This window comes from Alosa pseudoharengus, unplaced genomic scaffold (assembly GCF_046254945.1).
Source record: "Alosa pseudoharengus isolate Yale_2024_CS ecotype anadromous, Long Island Sound unplaced genomic scaffold, YU_APseudo_1.1 YU_APseudo_1.1_scf_17, whole genome shotgun sequence".
NCBI lineage: Eukaryota > Metazoa > Chordata > Actinopteri > Clupeiformes > Clupeidae > Alosa > Alosa pseudoharengus.
The window spans coordinates 19295412-19316929 of record NW_027468640.1 but is presented as its reverse complement, the minus strand read 5'-3'; the positions used below and the strand labels follow the sequence as shown (position 1 = coordinate 19316929).

The 21518-nt window shown below is 39.8% G+C and overlaps 1 protein-coding gene across 4 annotated transcripts in view; it reads left to right on the top strand.

Annotated features, from left to right (window-relative positions):
* The window catches only part of LOC143127377 (centromere/kinetochore protein zw10 homolog), a 61643-nt gene that overhangs the window by 28290 nt on the left and 11835 nt on the right, over positions 1-21518 (top strand). The window contains exons 1-3 of one of the 4 annotated variants that reach the window (XM_076288850.1): positions 1853-2164; positions 2618-2740; positions 2966-3890. In XM_076288850.1, the coding sequence (XP_076144965.1) occupies positions 2141-2164; positions 2618-2740; positions 2966-3124 (306 nt within the window). In that variant the 5' untranslated portion in view covers positions 1853-2140 and the 3' untranslated portion in view covers positions 3125-3890. The other 3 variants (XR_012987579.1, XM_076288848.1, XM_076288849.1) reach the window with 3 other exon arrangements.

Sequence of the window (21518 nt, the reverse complement as noted above, 5' to 3'; positions counted from 1 at the left end):
TTGCGCGCATAATGTTGCGGTGACCATTACAGGACGTCCTCTCAAAGTCTCGTGGACGTCTTTTAGACCTCCCGAACAGAGGTCTGCGGGACGTAAAGGGAACCCTACACAATGTCGAGGAGGTGACGTTCGCCAGGGGACCTTTAGGGGACGTCGCCAGGACTTTATTTTGTTTACTGGGTAACATCTCCCGACCTTAGCTGTGTTTCCAGCGATTGTGTTTCATGTTTAGATTGCAGATGCATTCTTTACAGTTAATAGGAGCCTCCTCACATTCCTCCTTATTTCAGATTTATGCTAAAACACACAAGAGTGCACTAGGCTACAATTTAAATGGGCATCTTAAAAGCCTTTTCCCTTTCGTTTCCATCTCGTAAGCTCCACTACAGTAAAAGCGCATCGTTGTTTATCTCTGCTCTTTTTCGCCTATTGTGCAAAAGCCTCGTTATATCAATTTCTCATTCTTACAACATAGCCACGCCACAACACCAATAGGCCTACATACAGTAGCCTATATATAGCCTTGGCACAAGCAAGCACACGTTTAACTCGAGAGGAAAATGCAGATTTCACTTACCAAGAAACCTCCAAATAGCCTACCGTACGTACTACAGCAACTTGAATTATTTGCACAGTATGTTTACATCGGAATTGACGCCCATGGTGTTATGGATTCATTTGTCTGCGACGGAACATGCAACTTCTCTCTGGAACACCTTATCAGCTGAAGAGTAACCTTCTGCATAGTGCGCGACAACCCCAAACCCTCGGATGCACATAAGACCTTATTTCGGTAGGTCAGCACTTGTGCAGCGCAGGCTTTTCCCAAATTGGTGGTGCTTAAAATGCTATATAATACAACTGTGTTCAAAGCAGGATGAGGATAACCTAAGGTTGTGTGTGTGAGCAGACAATAACTGCTTTAAAAAAAGGCCATTTAACATTGTTTCACATTACATCCCATTGAACTCATTCCATGTAGCCTACAAATGGATTGCAATAATAATGATAAATATAGCTCCTCAAAGTAGATGATGATTGATATCTCCTTTTAAATATAAGAAACATATAAGGAAATCATGAAGGCAACAAAGACGAGATTAGGAGTTTGCGAATTTATCTGGTTCTCACTAGCCTATAAACTGTGAGATCCAGGTCACTTTGACATAGGCTGCACTCACTGTTTGGAAAATGGACAAGAATATGAAGAGTTGTCTTTGCCTTTGTGTAATGGAACTGGTGAGTCTTGAAGTATTCAATAATTCGTTTACATGAAGTACATGATATCAGACATCCCAACCTGCAAAAAGTCATTTCAGGGAGGTATCCCTAAACTTTATCCTACTAAGATACTGAAATACAAATTATTGTGTTTCTTCAATAATGTCTAGTCAGTAAACCAAATAAGGGAGGCCTATAGTTAGGAATCGTGATAATAAAATATGTAGATTTTGGAAGTTTGGTCTTTTCATGTAGCCTTGGCAACTAGCCATCTAATATAGGCCTAAATAATATACATGAAATGACACTTGTTAAACTCACCTCAACATGTCTTTTGCAATCATTTAACCCGCCATGGGCAATGCACTATTACAAACAAGACTAGCATTATTTTTTACTCTTATGAGACAAGTGTACACTTTCGTGCAGTATGGGTCTTGAATGTTCCTTTTTGGGGGGCACTGGCTCTTGTTCCTAGATACACTGAAATTATTAATTTAGTTCAGGATAAAAGAGATAAAATCCCACCTACACTGAAAACTGATTGGTCAAGATACGTCTTAGATGCGTTGCAAGCACATACGCACCACCCCTCTCTCTATCCCTCTCCATCATCTGTGCGCTACACTCAGATGTACACGCCATTTGACGTTTCGGTCTCGTGTGCGTGTTCTTGCTTCCTTGTTCTAGATTCCGGGAGATTTTATCTAATTTGCGGGCTCCAGGGAGGCGCTATCAATATGCGGGAGTCTCCCGGAACTTCCGGGAGACTTGGAATGTCTGTGATATGCAGACGCATAGCGCATTCCACTCGGTGGCTAGGTGGCTACTGGTACTGGTAGATACAGTATTTGTTTTTCTTCAGAGATGATATTTGACACTCAACTCAACAAATGTGAACAGTCAAGTTTGTGGATGGATGACACACCTTCTCCCCCTCGAGGTGGCCAGTCTTTTGGAATGTGTTGATCAAGTTTGTGTGTTGCCAGCCATGGGAAAGGCATGACACTATTGTGTGGGGATTCACCCAAGGAAGACAAGCTCAACTTGTCTTGACTTATTTTTAAATTCAATGGTATCCGGGTGTTTTCCAGTCTGCACTGAAAAAAGCAGGTGGAACGCCTGTGTGTATGGTCATTTAGCAGATAATTTTATCCAAAGCATATATGCCTAAATCTAAAAATGAAGACTAAAATATTTCAGTTAATCTTCTAAAATGCAATGGCATAACAAAATATCAGTGCTGGAGCCTGGATACAGTTAAAATATGTTTTAGTTGAAGTTAAAGTTGACAGGTATTTAGCAGACACTTTTACCCAAAGGGAATCAGTAGCTGTAGCAGTAGTTGATGAGTAATAGCGATTTGGTTGTTTCCTCTGGTCCTGCCGTGCTGAAGGTGGTCCTGCAGCTGAAGAGGGTGGGCCAAGTGTGGCAGGACGTCAACATCTACTGCAAGGCCATGGGAACGCTGCTCAAAACAGCCGCCAGCGAGCTCATCTCCAGGATCCTCGCACTGGAGGTCAGACATTTTTGAATAAGTGCAGATGCACATAAAAACAATACTTGTTTTTCTGGTTTGTTTTGTGTCAAGATTGCCTTTTAAAAGGGTGAAATAAAAAATATTTCTATTAAAAAGCTATAGCAGTGAAAAGTAAATAGTATTTCATTATTGCACATATGTTTACAACATTTTTTTGACAACCTCACCCTTGGCATTAATTTAATTGTATGTGTGCATGCGTAGGATCTCCTCAGAGGACGCCAACATACTGCACGACCTGTTTGTGCATATTCTGGTGCATTTGAGGTCAGTGCGGGCTTTCCCAACACCAAGGCTGATTTCAACCTAAATGAATGGGACAACAATAGTGATGCAAAAAGGGGGTTGACTTTGCAGCTGTAGGGATGCCACCTACGGGGCAGCACTAAAATAATGGTTACATGAAAATGGAAAACTTTGTCGAATTCAGTGGGTATACAGACAACAAAAACATTCTGTTCTTTGTTTGCTTTTCCTCCTTAAACATTTGTGGAAAAATATCCTGGTAATTTATATTCTGACAATTTCAGCTATACTCAGAAAAAGAGATAATCGTACATAAAAGCATAAAAGGGCAATAGTTTATAAAGTTTATATAAGTGTTTATAAAGTCTTAAAAGACATAAACCAACCTTGTCTAAATAACAATTACATTTTTTATAGCTATAGCTAGAGGTTACATGCATCTCCAAGCATGCGTTGTTGTAACGTCATCATAAAGACTCTCACAGAGAGTATTTTGCAGTATTTTTAATATACAGAAATTCACACCAATAAAGTATGTTGATACAAGATATAGAGCCATTTTTCTTCAACCCAATAAAATACTATTTTGTATTGTAAATTCATATTGTAAATACATGTATCAGAAATACTGCCCATCCCTGGATACAACAGCAACACACCATTGCTGGAGATAGCCACTACATGCCCTCCTTCATAACACAACAGACGCTGTCTGCAGCCAGTCAATAACGTGGCATAATAAATAAACCACACATCTGACTGGAAATAACCGCAACCGGTGTGACCCTCTTTCATTGTACAATATGTGCTGTCAGTGGCCAAGTAAGGGATAATGGACGACACGGTAGTCTGTTCACAGAAGTTAATGCACGGTCGAGGTTGTAAAACGGCCCCGACGCGAAGCGGAGGGCCGTTTAAACCTCGTAGTGCATTAACTTCTGTGAACAGACCACCGTGGAGTCCATTATCCCGCTTATTCCACTGTTGCCACTTGCGTTGTGTTCATTTCCTGTTACAATTTAAACGTTTTAATCGCTAAAACTGTCTTGTTTGTAGAGCTAATTTCTTCCGACACATATCAACTAATTTCTCAACTCACAGGACAAACTGCCGTTACTAGTTCTAAATGGATGGTTGCTACGGCCAAAGGCCAGTCGTTAGTTCTATCTCTCCCGTTGTCAAGCGGGCGTATCCCAAGATTCTGATGAACTTTAGCTTTGAAACATCGCTATTTTACTTAGCCTGCTGTCATCCATCTAGCTAAAAGCCACCTCTGTCATATGCTACAATGTTGCAATGTTCTGAACGTCTGCATTTTACAGCTCGGATGCAACGTGACAGTTCATTTAAACTTCACAACGAGTTCGGCGAATTAATACGGAAGCGTATTGCATTCATGACAAATAAAATAAAAATGCACCCTGTTTGTCTGAATTAATGACTTGGCACATCCTGTTTTTCTGAATTGTTGAGTTAACTATCTCATCAATACAGAAAAACAGCCCTTTTTCTCTGAATTAACAAGTTATTCTGATTTTCTAAATTAACGAGAAAATTATCTCGTTAATTCAGAAAAACAGAGCTGTGACTTGCATGAGATAAGCTTATAGATACCTGGACTAGGTGTTTTAATGTTTGTTTTAGGTGTTTGGTTTGGCTGTCAAACCCTCCGCAGCAAACTGAAAAAGTCCGATTTAACTTGGGTTTTATCAAAGAATGTCTGTGGAGATGCATAAATATAGAACACTGCTAGATTCTAAATCACATTCAGTATTTTGCATTTTAGCTAGCAGCTAGCAGTAGCTAGTTATAGGGATGTTGGCTGTGATGCCTAGCCTACAATGCAGCCTGCATAGGCTACCGATCATTTTGATCATCACCTCTGTTGCTGTTTGCTTGGCCGTCTTTACAACTGTTTTTCTGAATTAACGAGATAATTTTCTCGTTAATTCAGAAAATTAGAATAACTCGTTAATTCAGAGAAACAGGGCTGTTCTTCTGTATTGATGAGATAGTTAACTCAACAATTCAGAAAAACAGGATGTGCTAAGTCATTAATTCAGACAAACAGGGTGCTTTTTTTTTTAATTGCATGAATGCAATACGCTTCCGTAAATTAATATACAAGTGTGATACGGCCAAAAAAATGGATCTACTTCATAGCAGAGCCTTATAGATAGAGAGTTGCGACGATTGGCCTATTTCACGCCGCCATTTTGAATATCGATAAGCCGTAAACTCACTTCCGGTTAACGATGTCTTATGGAGAAACTAACGTTATCAGAGCTATCTACAAGTTTAAGGAATTTGCGGCATCTGCCAAATATTAATCTGTCACAGGTGGCAGATATTGTGGAACATCACACGAAAACTAAGCGATCCAAACTGGATCGGGGATATACATTTTTCCATGAACAATTTATATATAAATATGAAGGTAAAGTCAGTCAGCTAGCTAGATGGCTAATACCAGATAACTAGATGGGTAATACTAGATAAGACACAACAGCTTGTAAATGCACTTCAATAAAGCAGTGTAACAAAATTATCCTGTAGCCTACTTCTACTAAACCATCAGAATTGGATTGTAGATATAGATTGTTCCATGAACAGTTTATGTTTTGTGAAGGTAATGTTGATGTCAGCTAGCTAGGTGGCTAACGTCAGATCCAAACAGCTTGTAAATGCACTTCAATAAAGCTGTGTAAAGAAATGATCCAGTATTTTATTTTGAAATTATTACGTGCATGTTTTTGTATAGTCTCCAACGTAATAGGCCTAGATGGTAGTGTCATTGTGAGATCACTGTGCTACCAATCTCTTAGAAAAAACGAGGTGTAGTGAACATTGAATCGTCAGGGGCAAAATGAACAAGTACGCCGAAATAGCTATTGTTTACAAGTCTTTTTGAAGGGGGTGCGTTGGCCAAATAATATTTAAAAGATTCAACACAAATGGCTATGGTTTGTGAACAAAAAATGTTGTCTAGAGTATGCATCAATAATTGACAAACAAACGTTACCTACCCTGTTTTTCGTGCTAAACGTCACTGAAGCCTAGTTGATTGAAGGATGACCTCTTACTTGCAACAGTGTCGATGTCTGAGACCTGGGCGATGTTTGAGCATCTTGCAATGTTAATAACAAATGCACCTTCCTGTGTAGACTACAGTAAGTTGCCTAACTTGTGAAAGTTAGGTGTGTTTTATGGGGAAATGTTTTGGATATCATAGAAATGATGGTCATATGAAGGACAGATATACATTTAATCAATGATATACCAGCTTGGCATATCATTGATTAAATGCCTTGTGTGTATGTGTCCTTCATATGACCATAATTTGTATGATATCCAAAACATTTCCCCATAGAAACACACATAAGTAGCAAATTGTTGCAACACTATGGAAGACAAAGCTCTTATTTGTTTCCCAAAAGTTTTAGGTGTTGAGGTTCAGAAACTTTTGCTAATATGTTCCACTCGCCGTGCTATTACTAACACTACTTCAGCCAGCAAGACAGGGATATGCTGTTTTGTGTGTTGGTAGAGGACTCTGTAATCACATTGTTGCACATGCCACGCACTCAGGTAAACGTAACCTAAACAGTTGGTCATTAAAAAAACAAAAACATTGGGACGCTGCAGAGTGAAATCCACATTATATATGCCCTTAAGGTTAGTGTCAAAGTAACAAGTAAACAAGAAACATATTTTATTGAAAAACTTGTGGACATCATAGAAATACACAACATGGAACAATACATGAACACCCAAAATGAACACAATTAACAAACTATAAACCAATTATATATATATATATATATATATATATATATATATATGTACACCCGGTGCCACCTGTGGAGAGCAGGCTCACAGCAAGCCATGAGGTCCTTGCTGCCAGGAGAGATGAGTCCCAGCAGTGGTTAGCAGGGAGGATCCTCAAGGGAACGTGGCAAACCGCAGATATGCGGCAGGGGCTGGAGCCAGAAGTGCTCCACCACTACGTGGATCTCTGGTAGGTCAAGGTCTCCCACTGCAGCATCGTTATGATACATCTGGGTGCAAGCCTAGATTGTCAGGTGGTTGATCCTTTGCAGGTTCCCCACTTTGTACTAATGGAGGTGAAATGGCCAGACATCACCAGCATCACAAGACACCTTACATCAAGTTCGTTGGGGCGAAACCTCAACTAAAAATGAGTCACCAGAATTTCACCCAGGTGCAAGGTCAGCTTGCAGTCACTGGCCTTCCCTGGTGTGACAGTCACTGACACCAAGTCAGACCAAGTCAGACATTTCCGTGTAGAGGAGAGGATTTGGTGAGACGAGTCCTTCATTGAAGTTCTGAAAGACAAATTAGATATTTTTTATCATTCCACATTTATGGACATATTTCTTCAATAGTATGTGTGTGTGTGTGCATGCATGCGCGCTTTGTTCAATTTTCAATTGGTCTGTTTTACAATTATTCTGTTGATCATGTGGGTGTGCATGTGTGTGTGACATTTCTCGATGTATTGTCTTGATTTCGGATTCAGTGATTATTACTAACAACTTAGCATGTGGGAGTGTATGGGTGCGTGCGTATGCATATAGAAGAGCAGGGAAGTGAAAATACTCAGGTGACAACACCAGCACCTCCAGTTCCACTATCCTCGTGTGAGCTGCATCCAATGCACCTACCTGATGCAAAGTAGAGAAAAAGTAGAGAAATAATGAAACAGTTCACAGCACCTCTTTAAACTCAGTCTATATCAAGAATAATTTTCCTGATGCTGACATCCTGCTAAACTGTAAACAATGCTTATTAATTAATTACGGTACACTACAATTACTGTAGTGTGCAATGATGACATACTGTAGTAAGTTATGAGTGCTGTGACACAAAATAACATCACAATAATCTGTGTTTCAGTAAAAGGTGTATGAAATATAAATGTATGAAATAATCTCTCGTTTAGTTTAAAAACAGACACACTAACACAATTTGCTGTCTAAACCTAGCTAAGATTACTATCTATATCTTTGCTTTGTTACCTAGGGCTATTGGCTCTGTGCAGCACTAGGTAGAGACAAACTCCACGTAGTGCACGTAGGCGGGTGGAAGCTAAAATCACGTAAATATCTACTTGAAACAGAGCAGACTGGCACACAGCAGTGCTCCGTGGAGCTGCCCACGGGTTTAAGAAGCGTAAAACACTTACAGCAACTGAAGCATTCATCTTTAGGTGTTTTTTAAAAGCGATTACAACGAGCTAGAAACGTGTGCCGTTCACCCACCATAACACAAACACGAAGTTCGTCTTTCATGTCATGCCATAGGTTGGTGTATTTAGGAAAAAGGTGGAAGCTAAAATTGGTTTAAATATCTACTTGAAACCAAGCAGACTGGCACACAGCAGTGCTTCATGGAGCTGCCCACGGGTTTAAGAAGCGTAAAACACTTGCATAAATTGTATTTTATACATTTTGGCACAACTGAAGCATTCATCTTTAGGTGCTATTTAAAAGCGATTACAACGAGCGAGAAACGTGTGCCGTTCACCCACCATAACACAAACACGAAATTCGTCTTTCATATCATGCCGTAGGCTGGTGTATTTAGGAAAAAGGTGGAAGCTAAATTTGTGTTTAAATATCAACTTGAAACCGAGCAGACTGGCACACATCAGTGCTAATCAGTCACCCATGGTTTTAAGAAGCTTAACACTTGCACATTTTAATGTTATTTCTTACGTTTTTGGTACAATTTAAGTACTCATTATCTAGTGCACAGAGCCAGTAAAATCCTCCAAATAAACATAATGTATATGCAAATGTACACCTGGCTATTTATCTCCTTGCCAGTTCATCTACTCAGATCAAATCTTACCAGGGGATGGTCGTGCGTCGTAGTCGTGGTCCGTAGCTAAGCTAGCTAGCAACATCTTCGTTTCCACAAGGTTGTTGGACTTCATGAACATCAAACCCCAATCTCTTAGTTGTCCTCTCAAAAACAGACTTCCTGGCTTGGGTTGTGTCAGAGACCCATGAAAAAACAAAAGGTACCGCGTCTTGTTTAACTCTGGTTTGTTAAAACCACTAGGTGTTTTGTACAGGTCACTGCTATGGAAATGCATACTAGAAATGACTGTGCTATTAGAGACGTTAAACAGTGGGCCTTCCTCTCTCCTGATGGCTTGAATCCATTTTCTTCGACGGTCCACATTGCGGGGGAAATTATGAAAGCTCAAATATGGTTGTTTTTATCTGCTGTTGGTACACAGAGGTACATAATACCGCCTTGTACAAATCATCTGTGCAATTGCCATTCACCGTGAACGGTTTTCCGCATGACCGGAAGTAGCTATACGTCTTAACGTAGCAAAACGGAAGAGACGCCATTTTTAGATGAGATAGGCTTATGGGTGTTCAAAATTCCGTTGGTCACGTGGTTTGTGTAAACCTCAACTAGTTCCCGGAAGTGATTGACAATGGATTAGAATGCATTAAATAGGCTACTGTTCAATAGACAGAGCCACGATTTTGGGTAATTGACAGTCAATAAATGCATTGATATACAATATTTATAACACAGTGCAATTATTGTGTAAACTATGTAGTTATCCTACCATTATAATAATATTAAATTAAATTCCAGACCTTATATCTTAGCCTGCTATATAAGGTGACCTTTTTTCCCGCCCTTTTACGTGTCACTTAATATTAAGTTCTGTACAAAATCAAGACGGGAGATTCTTTAGAAAACGCAATTGCACCCACACCATAAGTGTATCTAAATTATCGCTATATAAAATAAATGACCTCGTACAGTGACTCGAAAAGTGAACAGTGTTTTTGAGACTGCGTGTAGCCTACAAAAGCGCATGGAGCTCCTGTGAAGCTCGTTGCAACGAGAAACTGACACAGCTAGTCTAACATTACTTGTTTGAGTTTTCTACCCCGCGTTTCCTCTGGTAGTCACTGATCTGACCTAATGAGCGAATTACCTAGCCAAGCCTAGCCTATCGTCGCGGGAGAATAAAAAAGTTTAAACGTTTTTTAACATCTCCAGTGTAATGGTGGGCATTCTAAGTTAACCGTAGCATTAGGCCTATCTATTAAGTAACCCCATGGTAATGCGAGTGATCATAATAAAATATAAAACGTGGCATGTAAGTCCTTCGATAAATAACCAGGCTATGAACTCATAAACATGAACAGCATTTTGTCATCGTTTGTCATTCACCGTGCTGTGAACAGCATTAAGATGCTAGGCTAAATAGCTTGAGATTCAGACAGGTGAGCACCTGGGAATGGTGTGCATCGTGTCAGAAAATAGCAATTTGATCAGTGATCATGCATCATCAGTGCAAGCTTGGTTTGAAACTTTCTGGGGATGGGGATTTTACACGATCCTTCATCACTGGGCTAGCCATCACTGGGCTAGTGTGCCCTGCTGTGTTAATATGACCGTGCTGATGCTAACAGCTGCAGCTCTCTCAAATCTAGGTTCTCTCATGCATATTAGGCCAGCTTTTGCCAATGAAAATGAATGCAAAATAAAAATAAAAAAAACAGTCCTGCTCCTAACTGAAGAAACGTTTACGTTACCAACAGTGTTAACAACAAACTCAAGTTTCACTGTTGCAAGTACAAAGTTGGCTGTAAATGTGCTTAGCCATATTAAATTTTAAGAACCAGCTAGCTTTGTGATAACAAAATCTTACCTTTTATGTGTTTAGTCCACTGAAAGTTATCCACATATCAAACGATTAAATCCACAGTTAAGGATGGATTGTTTTGGGGAAGCAGTTGCACTTTATCCCACTTTCGCTGCCCTTTTTAAAATTAAACCACTTAAATCCATAGCCTAGATGAACATTGCGCATAACGTTACAACTATGTTGACATGATGGTAATGCCCAAGACACGTCACGTCATAAAAGTTGTAGGCTACAGTACAAACGCAAAAACTTAATGACAGGTCGTTTGTGGTGTTGCCTAGTGCTGCCTAATTGAAATGGTATAGGCAAGGTTTATCTTATATTAGGTTATTATCTGTGGCACATTTATTGGGCTTTAGCCTCTTTTAATTTATTTGATAAGGAACTGATAAAAACTCAGCAGCAGAAAAGCTGTCAAAGTATACATAAATAGTTTATTATTATAATTAGGTTATTAATACTATTACTTTACTACTATTACTGTTGTTAATGTTATTATTATTATTCGGATGAGCCAATAATGTAAATCTGAGTCTGAAATGTTGGCTACAAACAGTCTGTACTGCTGTAAATGCACTGCTGCTATTATTAATTGTTAACTTCTGGGAACTATTTGAGGCTTCCGTTAGCCGCCATTGTTGGAAAAAAATGGAACATTAGCGTCAATGGAGATGTCGCAACTCTCTATCTATATGGCTCTGCTTCATAGGTGTGCAGATAACATACGGTTAATGGTCGTTCTAAATTACGTAGGACAATGGGAAATTCAACCAAGCAGTGGAATAACAACTGTTAACAGCATGACCAGGGGTGTAGTAATAAAATAAGAGATGGGTAATCACGGTAAGGTGGACTGCGCCATGCTGTAACAGATTTTTTTAAAAAGGAGAAAATGTTTGATGATGGTGGAGGTTATTGTCCAATGTTCCTAGAGTGTCGATGAGTGTACATATTGTGAATGTGGATAATACAATGTGATTTTTGAATGTTAAAAGTTGCAGTTGGTGAATAAACTCTTTTGAGAGGTGGATAAACTGTTTACTTGTGTTTAGCATCCACTTAGCATGCTCTGAGCATAACTGCCTAACCATAGATCCTGAGCAGCAACATCAACATCCATCAAAAACTTTCCTCATCTCCAGTGAGAACATTAAGGATATTGAAAGAGATTTGACATAATCAATGCAATGGTGCAATATTGTGTTTTCAATGCAACATTGAATAGATTAAAAGTGTGAACGAATCATAATATAATCAGAAAGAAAGAAAAAAAACATTTTAAGACACTTCGTTTAAGAGAAGTGAGCACACTCTTTGGTATTTTCTTATGTTTGGCTTACATGGCGTTTCGACCATGCTCCTGGGATGTGCACAAAGACTCTCTCTAAGTGAATATTCTAAGACACTTCACATGAATGTTAATATGGCATAATGTTCCAAATCACTAATCAATGATCACCAAATTTCTCTCGGACATCTGTTAATTTTAATGACATTGCTCTTGTCATTTCCTTCTGTCAAAAGAATTAAAACCAATATACTGTAGATGTATGCTTATAGCTCATGTAAAGCATTTTACTGTATATCCAACATGAAAAGGCTTAATGTGCCAACTGACCAGGCACTAGATCACAGAGTCAAACATCAAAGTTGTATTAGCATTTTGCAACATCTTAGCACAGTGTTTAGACCCAGATTTAAGAACCAGTTTCTTCAGAGACGAAACTTGTCATCACTCAATGCAATAAATATGAACAGTGAAGTTTGTGGCTGGATGACACACCCTGCCTTCTCCCACTACTGCTACTGTGCTTTAAGGTAACTTGAGGTGAACAGACTTTTGGAATTAACACTGACTCTGTTGAAACTTTTCTCTGCTTACGAGACCTGCCATACATCTACAAACTGTCAACATCTAAGCACTAAATTGTGTGATATTGACGCCAAGGGGCATACATCTGAATTTTACATTGCGTTTCTTTTGGTGATACATGGGGCAACTTTTTGAGCTTGCAGGGCAACCACATAACCGGTTCCATGTGTTTAGATTGGATGATCATGTTAATTTGCCTACTGATGATAAAAGTTTTTAAGAAAAATAAGTTGACCAAAATCAAAGGGAACATGCCAGAACAAAAATGCTCAGGAACGTTGGCCAGCAACATTGCTCAGAAAAATGCCTTGTGTATCACCAGCTTTGGAGGACACATACACATCACAGTCAAAGTTGTTTCAAAGTTCCACCAAAAACAGGCAAACCGATAAGTGTGGGAAAGCAAGTTATCGTGTTGCTAAGTGAGTGGGTTGGTGTGAGAGAGGGAGTGTGTATTCGTCGCATCACACGCTACTCATCTTTCACTTCATCTTGCACTTTGCATCTTTCTGAATCTCAATATTCTGATCACAAGTCTGGGCAAGCACTACTAGGTCAGCACCAGTCAGAGGCTACATTCATTGTTTTGCACTTTTATGGTGTCATCACATCACCAACAGTATTTGTTTTACCAATTTGGCAGTATGTTTAAACTACAAAAATACACACCTAAAGTATTTTGAGACAAAATACGCAGCCATTTTCTTCAACCCAATAAAATACAAATGACAAAATACTATTTTGTATTTTTTTTTTTTTTAAGAATATGTTTATTCATTTTTTTAATTTCACAGCAAGTAGACAAATATCCAATAAGCAATGGCTTAAACAAACAAACAAACAAACATACAAACAAAAGAAAGAAAAACACACACACAGCAGCTCAGCTACACATACAGTTCCACATATGGAGGAAGAAATAAAAATAGAAAATGTACAACAGCATGCCTTCCTTTATGACCTTTCAGGAAATCCTTTTAACAAAATGGCTGATACATTCGGGTCAAGATAGTTCAAATAAGGTTCCCATACTTTATAAAATTGTTTCGATTTGGAATGTATCATACATGTTAAATATTCCAAGGGTATCAACTCAAAAAGCACCTTATGCCAGCCTTTAACAGTTGGGTCTCTATATCCACTGCAATAAAATATTCTGCCTAGCTGCATATGTAAGAATACAAAACAGTCTCTGATTTGTTAACAGAACATATCTAGCCAGAAGGCCTAGAATAAGAGACATTGGGTCCATCTGTAGTTTCAGTCCTAATATCCTTTCAATTTCAGTTAAGATATTAGACCAATATCTTTGTAACTTATGGCATGACCAAAGACAATGAATTAATGTTCCAATTTCTGTTTTACATTTAAGACACATTGGTGATAAAGTGGGATTGAAATTGTGTCTGCGGTTAGGGGATATATGCATTCTATGCAAAATCTTAAATTGTATCGACTTGGCACGGTTACATACTGAAATTGATCTAGCATAGGTCCATATGTCATCCCACTCATTATCATGAATTGTAACAGAAAGCTCTTTCTCCCATTTCTCTCTAAGCTCTTGCAAAGCTACAGGTGGAATATCACGCATAGCTCTGTAGAGTAGCCTAATGGACATTTTCCCAACTGTTCCAAACAGCACTTTCTCAAGTGGAGATACCTCAGTATTACTTGTCTTATTTGCAAGAAACGAAAGAAATCACGTCTGTGGATATTGTATTTCTCAACCATCTGATCAAATGACATTAAAGAATTATCAGAAAATAAATCTTTCAATACGTTAATGCCAGAGCTACCCCACTGTCTAAAGCCAGTATCAAGCAGGCCTGGTTGGAAATCGGGATTGTTAAAGGGGTGGTTCAGGATTTTGGACATAAGACCTCATTTCCAAGTAAGCAAGTGTGATATTTATCAGTGGAGACCGTTTTCAACACGTTTCATCCAGTCCTTGTAATTGCAGAGTTCGCAGGTGCTAGGCTAGCGCAAGTCAACGGTATGTGCTAGCCTGCCACTAAAGACAGTCTTACCCACTCCAAAGTACACCCGAGGCAAATTCCAGACAATCGATGTAAATGTCTGTGTTGATAGAATAGTGTAAGAAATACAACTACCCTCGCATCGCGTTGCAATAGTTATACTTTGGTCCCTGAAGTTGGTAGTAGTCATTTTGCATCTCAGCAGCGGACTGATATTACCAAGGCTACTACTAAGTATCCCCATTGGAGTGCGCTTTACTGTTTACTTTTCGGCGCAGTACTACTAACCGGAGCAAGTATAATTCCGTCGTGGTAAGAAACTAGTCCCTCAAAATCTAATGCGATCGTTGAAATGCAAGGATAGAATAACGTTAGAAATAACAGTATCAATACAGACATTTACATCGATAGTCTGGCGTTATAATTTATTTGCCTCGGGTGTACTGTGGAGTGGGTAAGACTGTTTTAGTGGCAGGCTAGCACATACCGTTGACTTGCGCTAGCCTAGCACCTGCGAACTCTGCAATTAGAAGGACTGGATGAAACGTGTTGAAAACGGTCTCCACTGATAAATATCACACTTGCTTACTTGGAAATGAGGGGCTGTATTTTGGGTCACCAGCGCATGGCGTAATACTCGTTATTCACCCGCGGAAAGTTGAATTCGGTATTTTGCACGTTTATTTTTTAAGCATTGCGCCCAGGGGTGTGGCAATTAACAACCTAGGGAGGGGACTCGCGCATTGTCAAAAAATCGCTATCATACACCACCTAAACCTGGTCAAAAGTCAATAGCGAGTTGTTCATATGCTATTTTAAGAGCGCATGTCAACAGTCATATTGGCAGGTGCACGCACCATCCTTCTATCATTCATGAACGCACTCCAGCGCACATCCATGCAAAGCATTAAATTGCACGATTACAATGGGAAACATAATTAGAATAAAGATATTACGAAATACTGTACATCTCATGATGAGTAGTTATTCACCATCATTTGCAAATTGGTAATGACGGTTAAAAGTGATTAGGGGAGAGGCGAGAGACATGTATGGAGCACAGCTGAAGACGCACTGTCATGAGGTATAAGCAACTCCTCTGCAGGATAAATGTTGTTTTATTCAGTCATTTGAGCAACATTAGGGTAAGTGTTGCTTTTTCCAGCCTATGTTTTCGATGGTAACCCATTGTCAGTCAATAGTGAAAGTAACTGCATATAACTGTCTTGTCGTTGACTGACTCCTTGGTGAAGTTAGTTTCACTTTGCCAATGAGTTCAAATAATAGACGAGTGCAAATGCGTGAAGGCTATGCTAGGTTTTAGTAAAGCATGGTTTAAGAATGACTATTCCATACGGTCTCGCAAGCAGCCTCCTTCAAATGCGCCGTTGAATGCCAAAATACCGATGCATTTATTTGACATATCGCGTGTTGCGCCGTTAAAGGGAATGACAGATGTCATTCTCATTGGTTTAAAATGATGTTACGCCCCAAACACACCCATATGACTGATTAAAAGACCTAGAAACACCTTGTTACGCCATGCGCTCCACTTTTGAGAACGAAACCCCTCCCAATGTGAACTGGACATCCTACTAAATTTGAATAGACTTTTGACGAGTGATGATGCACTTTAGAATGTCATGATAGGGCCCGAGGTCTTATGTCCAAAATCCTGAACCACCCCTTTAAGAATAGGAGTGAAAACTGATGTTAGTTTGGACCTTCCCTCAAGTCTACGCATTAATCGCCATGCCTTAATTGTGTTGAGCGTAACAGGGTTGTCACAGCACAGCCTGATAGTTCTAAAATTCTTAATAAACAACAGGTCTCTCAATGGATATTTTGATAGGGAGGTTTCAACATCCAACCAAGTAGAAGTTTTATCATTTAAGATCCAATCATAAATAAATCGCATATGAGGACATAGCTGATACTTTCTGAAATTTGGTAAGTCTAAACCTCCCTCAGCGCTTGGCAGCTGTAAAGTAGCTATCTTTAGCTTTGGTTTGCGTTTGCTCCATATAAAAGAACTAAGCCAGCCATTTAGTTTTTTCACAACTCCATTAGAAAATAAAATAGGGATCATTTGGATATGATAAAGTACTCTAGGCAATATATTCATCTTAATGAGGGCTATACGTCCTAGCCAGGAGACGGGCAGAGAATTCCAGCGCTCCAAATCTTGTCTCACTTTCTCAAATAAGGGAACAAAATTAGCTTGATACATTTGCTTAAATGTAGGGGTTATAAATATACCTAAATAGGTAAAGCCTACTGGAGACCACTTAAAGGGGAAAAAGGGCAGTGCTTTAGGTATTGAATTTAGACTCCCAATCGGCATGGCTTCTGATTTTGTCAAATTAATTTTGTAACCAGAAAATTTGCTAAATAAATCAATAACAGTAAGTAACGCAGGTACTGATGTATCAGGACTTGAAACATAAATTAGGACATCATCCGCATAAAGGCTTATCTTATGATGTATCCCATCAACTTGCAAGCCTTGTATAGAGGGGGCTGCTCTAATGGCCTCTGCCAATGGTTCAATAACCATGGCAAATAAGAGGGGAGATAAGGGGCATCCTTGCCTTGTTCCTCTATGTACTGGGAAGCTGTCTGATCTGACCCCATTTGCCATAATGGCAGCTTGAGGATAACTGTAGAGGACCTTGACCCATCTAATATAATCATCCCCTAAGCCAAATTTAGCCAAACAGTAGAACAGGTATGACCATTCAACTCGGTCAAAGGCCTTCTGACCTGAGCTTGCTGGAAAACCTGAATAATATTTAGAAGCCGCCTGACATTATTAAAAGAATTACGTCCCTTTATGAAACCAGTTTGATCCTCTTCAATAATTTTAGGCATATCTTTTGCCAATATCTTCCGGTCTACATTAAGAAGGGAAATGGGCCTGTAGGATGCACAAGACTCTGGGCATTTACCCTTTTTAAGAAGGACAGAGATATTTGCTTCTCTCAGAGTCCGGGGTAACTCAGTATTTGAGAATGCATCATTAAACATTCTGACTAGAGGATCTATTAATAGGCCTGAAAACTCTTTGTAAAATTCACTACTGAAACCATCAGGGCCAGGAGCCTTTCCATTTTGTAGGTTCCTTATTGCGTTGGTCACCTCTTCACTAGAAATAAGCATGGGCGTAGATTTAGGGTGGGACGCTAAGGACTAGTTCTAATCAATATTTTAAGATGACAAAATTGTCCCCACCAATATTTTAGCGAACTTATTTGTGCTGCTGATCATTCCGACAGCCAGCACAACAGTACAAGGAACGTTGTCATATGATTTGCTGAAAAACAGAGGGGGGGGGGGGGGGGTTATCTGACATGCACGCTACAGTAGGCCTACACGCATGGAGAGTGTCAAAGGTACTTGTTTGCACCCGGCAGTCAAGCGAGCGGGTGTGTCAACGACAACCAAGTTAGGGCTGTCTGCCAATACATAGCCTATCCCAAAAAAGGCCAGAGTAACGGCTCCCACACACAGCTGCGTTCCGTCAACGCATGCCAGTGGGTGTTCCCGACGGTAGCTATGCAAATGACTTGAAGTAAAACCGTAATGTGATTGGTTGGTGCCATCCGTCGATTGGCTTGATTGGCCGGTGCCACCTGTCGGTGCAGCAACAGCTGAACTCCTCAACGCGAGTGGCGGGAGAAACGCGACGCGACGGACCCACAATTCAGTTCGGCAACGGATCACGTGAGCCCATGTAAAGTGAATGGGATGCGTCTCCAGCAACGCGAAGCACGCAGCTGTGTGTGGGAGCCGTAAAACATTGTGATATTCCCTTTGCCCTTCAGCATGTACATGTTTGCCCCTTTTTGTGGTTTGTAGATCAGCTTTGCCACCCCAAAATACGAAGCTTTCTCATTGCAGTATAGGCAAAATAATTAGCCATACAAACTGGCAACTGGTGACCAGGCTTTCAAATGCGTATTTTACTGTGTAAAATAGCATTAACTGTTAGGATATTACCCAGGATATTGTCACAGCCAGAGGCGGACAGAGTACACAGCTTCATTACTTGAGTAAAAGTACAGGTACCCTTTGCTAAATTTTACTCAAGTACAAGTAAAAGTATGTCAGATGTCAAAGTACTGGAGTACTTGTTTTTAAAAGTACTTGAGTATCAAGAGTACAAGAGTAGCCTACATTTTCTAAATATTGCAATACTACTGGCACAGTGCTTACATTTATGTACAGAAACGTCCTACATGGTGTTATGAAAAATGTTAATGTTAATACCTTGGAGAATGTTAAAGGAATTGAAAGTAAAATCAAGTCATTTTCCTATTTTTATGTTGCCAGGGATGGGCAGTATTTCTAATACATGTATTTAAAATACTATTTTGTAATTGAAACACTTGAAGCGAAAACTATCATTAACTTGTTCAGAAAATTGAAATAGTCTGGTGAGGTGGGGCCACAGGTTGGCACATTTCCGGGATGGACCTGCTGCGTCTTCATCCATTGTTTCGTCCATGGTTTCGTCTCTTATCTAAATCTGACCATGGAGTTGACTTTGGCGGAAAACTGAAGGTGATTGCTGATAGGCTGTCCCAATCTATGCACAGATCCGCCTGCACAATCCAATCACGTTTGAGAGGGAAACAACAAATTGAGGGTTTCCGAGATTTTTCTTTTTTCCTTTTTTTGTATAAGAAGTAACGGGTACTCACGGTTATGGATAGAAATGTAGTGGAGTAAAGAGTGCAATATTTGCCTCTCAAATGTACTTGAGTAAAGTCATGAGTACTCCCCAAAAATGATACTCAAGTAAAGTACAGATCCCTCAAAATTGTACTCAAGTAAATGTACTCCGTTACTGTCCGGCTCTGGTCACAGCTAAGCTAGCTTCTGTAATCTTGTTAGTTTTTTTTAACATTTATTTTATCTATTGACATAGCAAACATGCTGAATTGAATCCACATATCCTTGCACTTGCGAAACTATTTTTCAGCATTCACATTCCTCTTAAAGTGACAGGCACTCAATTAGATTTACACACCAAATGTGATGATATAGACAAGTGTAGCCTAATAATTTAAATATCAATATGATGTAATCAAATTACTAAATTATGTTTAGCTATTAGTAATCATGTAGATCATAAAATACTATAAATAATTATCAATATAAATGTATAGTTTATATGAATTCCAAAATATGAAAAAGAAACCTATGACAACCATCACTTTCTATGTGTGTGTGTGTGTGTGTGTGTGGAGGGTCAATCAAATTCTATGATTGCCACTGATGTGAATGATCTCACAAATCACACAAACCAAATCAAATTTAAAAAAATCACAATAGTATCGAAATCGAGATTCTTCACTTGCTATTGGTATTGAAACAATAATGTTGGTATCGTGACAACAGGAGTTGTGGATGTGTCCCTACCAAAGCTGAGACCAAACCTACGCCCGAACGAACAAGTTTATTTTCTGCTGGTATAGTAGGCAAGCTGAGTTGGGCAAAGAACCTATCCATTAACACATACGCATCACTTGGCTGTTCAGATGTCAGACTCGTTGTGAAGTTTAAATGAACTGTCACGTTGCATCCGAGCTGTAAAATGCAGACGTTCAGAACATTGCAACATTGTAGCATATGATGGAGGTGGCTTTTAGATGTTTCAAAGCTAAAGTTCATCAGAATCTTGGGATACGCCCGCTTGACAACGGGAGAGATAGAACTAACGACTGGCCTTTGGCCGTAGCAACCATCCATTTAGAACTAGTAACGGCAGTTTGTTAGCCTGGGTGTTCCCATGCTGCCTTGCGTGCGATTTGATTCACGCTGCTTAGGCAGCCTGGAGACCATGGAGCAAATTTTCGCCTGAGATAGGGAACGATCACAGAACAAGGGGGAAAGCAAGACGATGATGAGCTATGCACAAACGCATTTGATAGACATCCGTGGCACCCAATAAACGGATCTGGGCATTTTTTTCAAATACGAGAAAATTAACGTTTGGTTCCCAAACCACGTCTCATTGAGAAGTGGTGGCGCTAGCCAGGCTATTTATTGGGTGCCACGGATGTCTATCAAATGCGTTTGTGCATAGCTCATCATCGTCTTGCTTTCCCCCTTGTTCTGTGATCGTTCCCTATCTCAGGCGAAAATTTGCTCCATGGTCTCCAGGCTGCCTTAGCAGCGTGAATCAAATCGCGCGCAAGGCAGCATGGGAACACCCAGGCTAGCAGTTTGTCCTGTGAGTTGAGAAATTAGTTGATATGTGTCGGAAGAAATTAGTTCTACAAACAAGACAGTTTTAGCGATTAAAACGTTTAAATTGTAACAGGAAATGAACACAAGTGGTAACAGTGGAATAAGCGGGATAATGGACTCCACGGTGGTCTGTTCACAGAAGTTAATGCACTACGAGGTTTAAACGGCCCTCCGCTTCGCCTCGGGGCCGTTTTACAACCTCGACCGTGCATTAACTTCTGTGAACAGACCACCGTGTCGTCCATTATCCCCTACTTATCATATATACGGTTGCCCTGCGTGTCACAAAGGGCTGTAATAATTTGTGACTCTGCCCTGTTTTTTGTAAGGTATACTAGGTATCTCCCAGGCTCGTCTCCGTGTTCGTAGAATTTCTGCTTAACAAATCTAATTTTGAGCTCCTCATCTTGTGTTAAAAGATTATCTAGGGTCGTTCTGACTGCAGATATTTCTTTCAGAATAGTGGGAGATGGGGACTGGACATATGCGCTTTCTTTAGCTTTAAGCTCACCCATTAAAATGTTTTGCTTTTCTCTTTTTTGCCTTTTTTTACTGGCTGAGAAAGAAATGATCAGCCCTCTATGCTTTAGCAGTTTCCCACAATAGGGCAGGGTTATCTGTGGATTGAGTGTTAGTGGAAAGAAAGTCTCTGAATTCAGAAAGTCTCTGAATTCAAAATATGACCGCCGCTCAGTC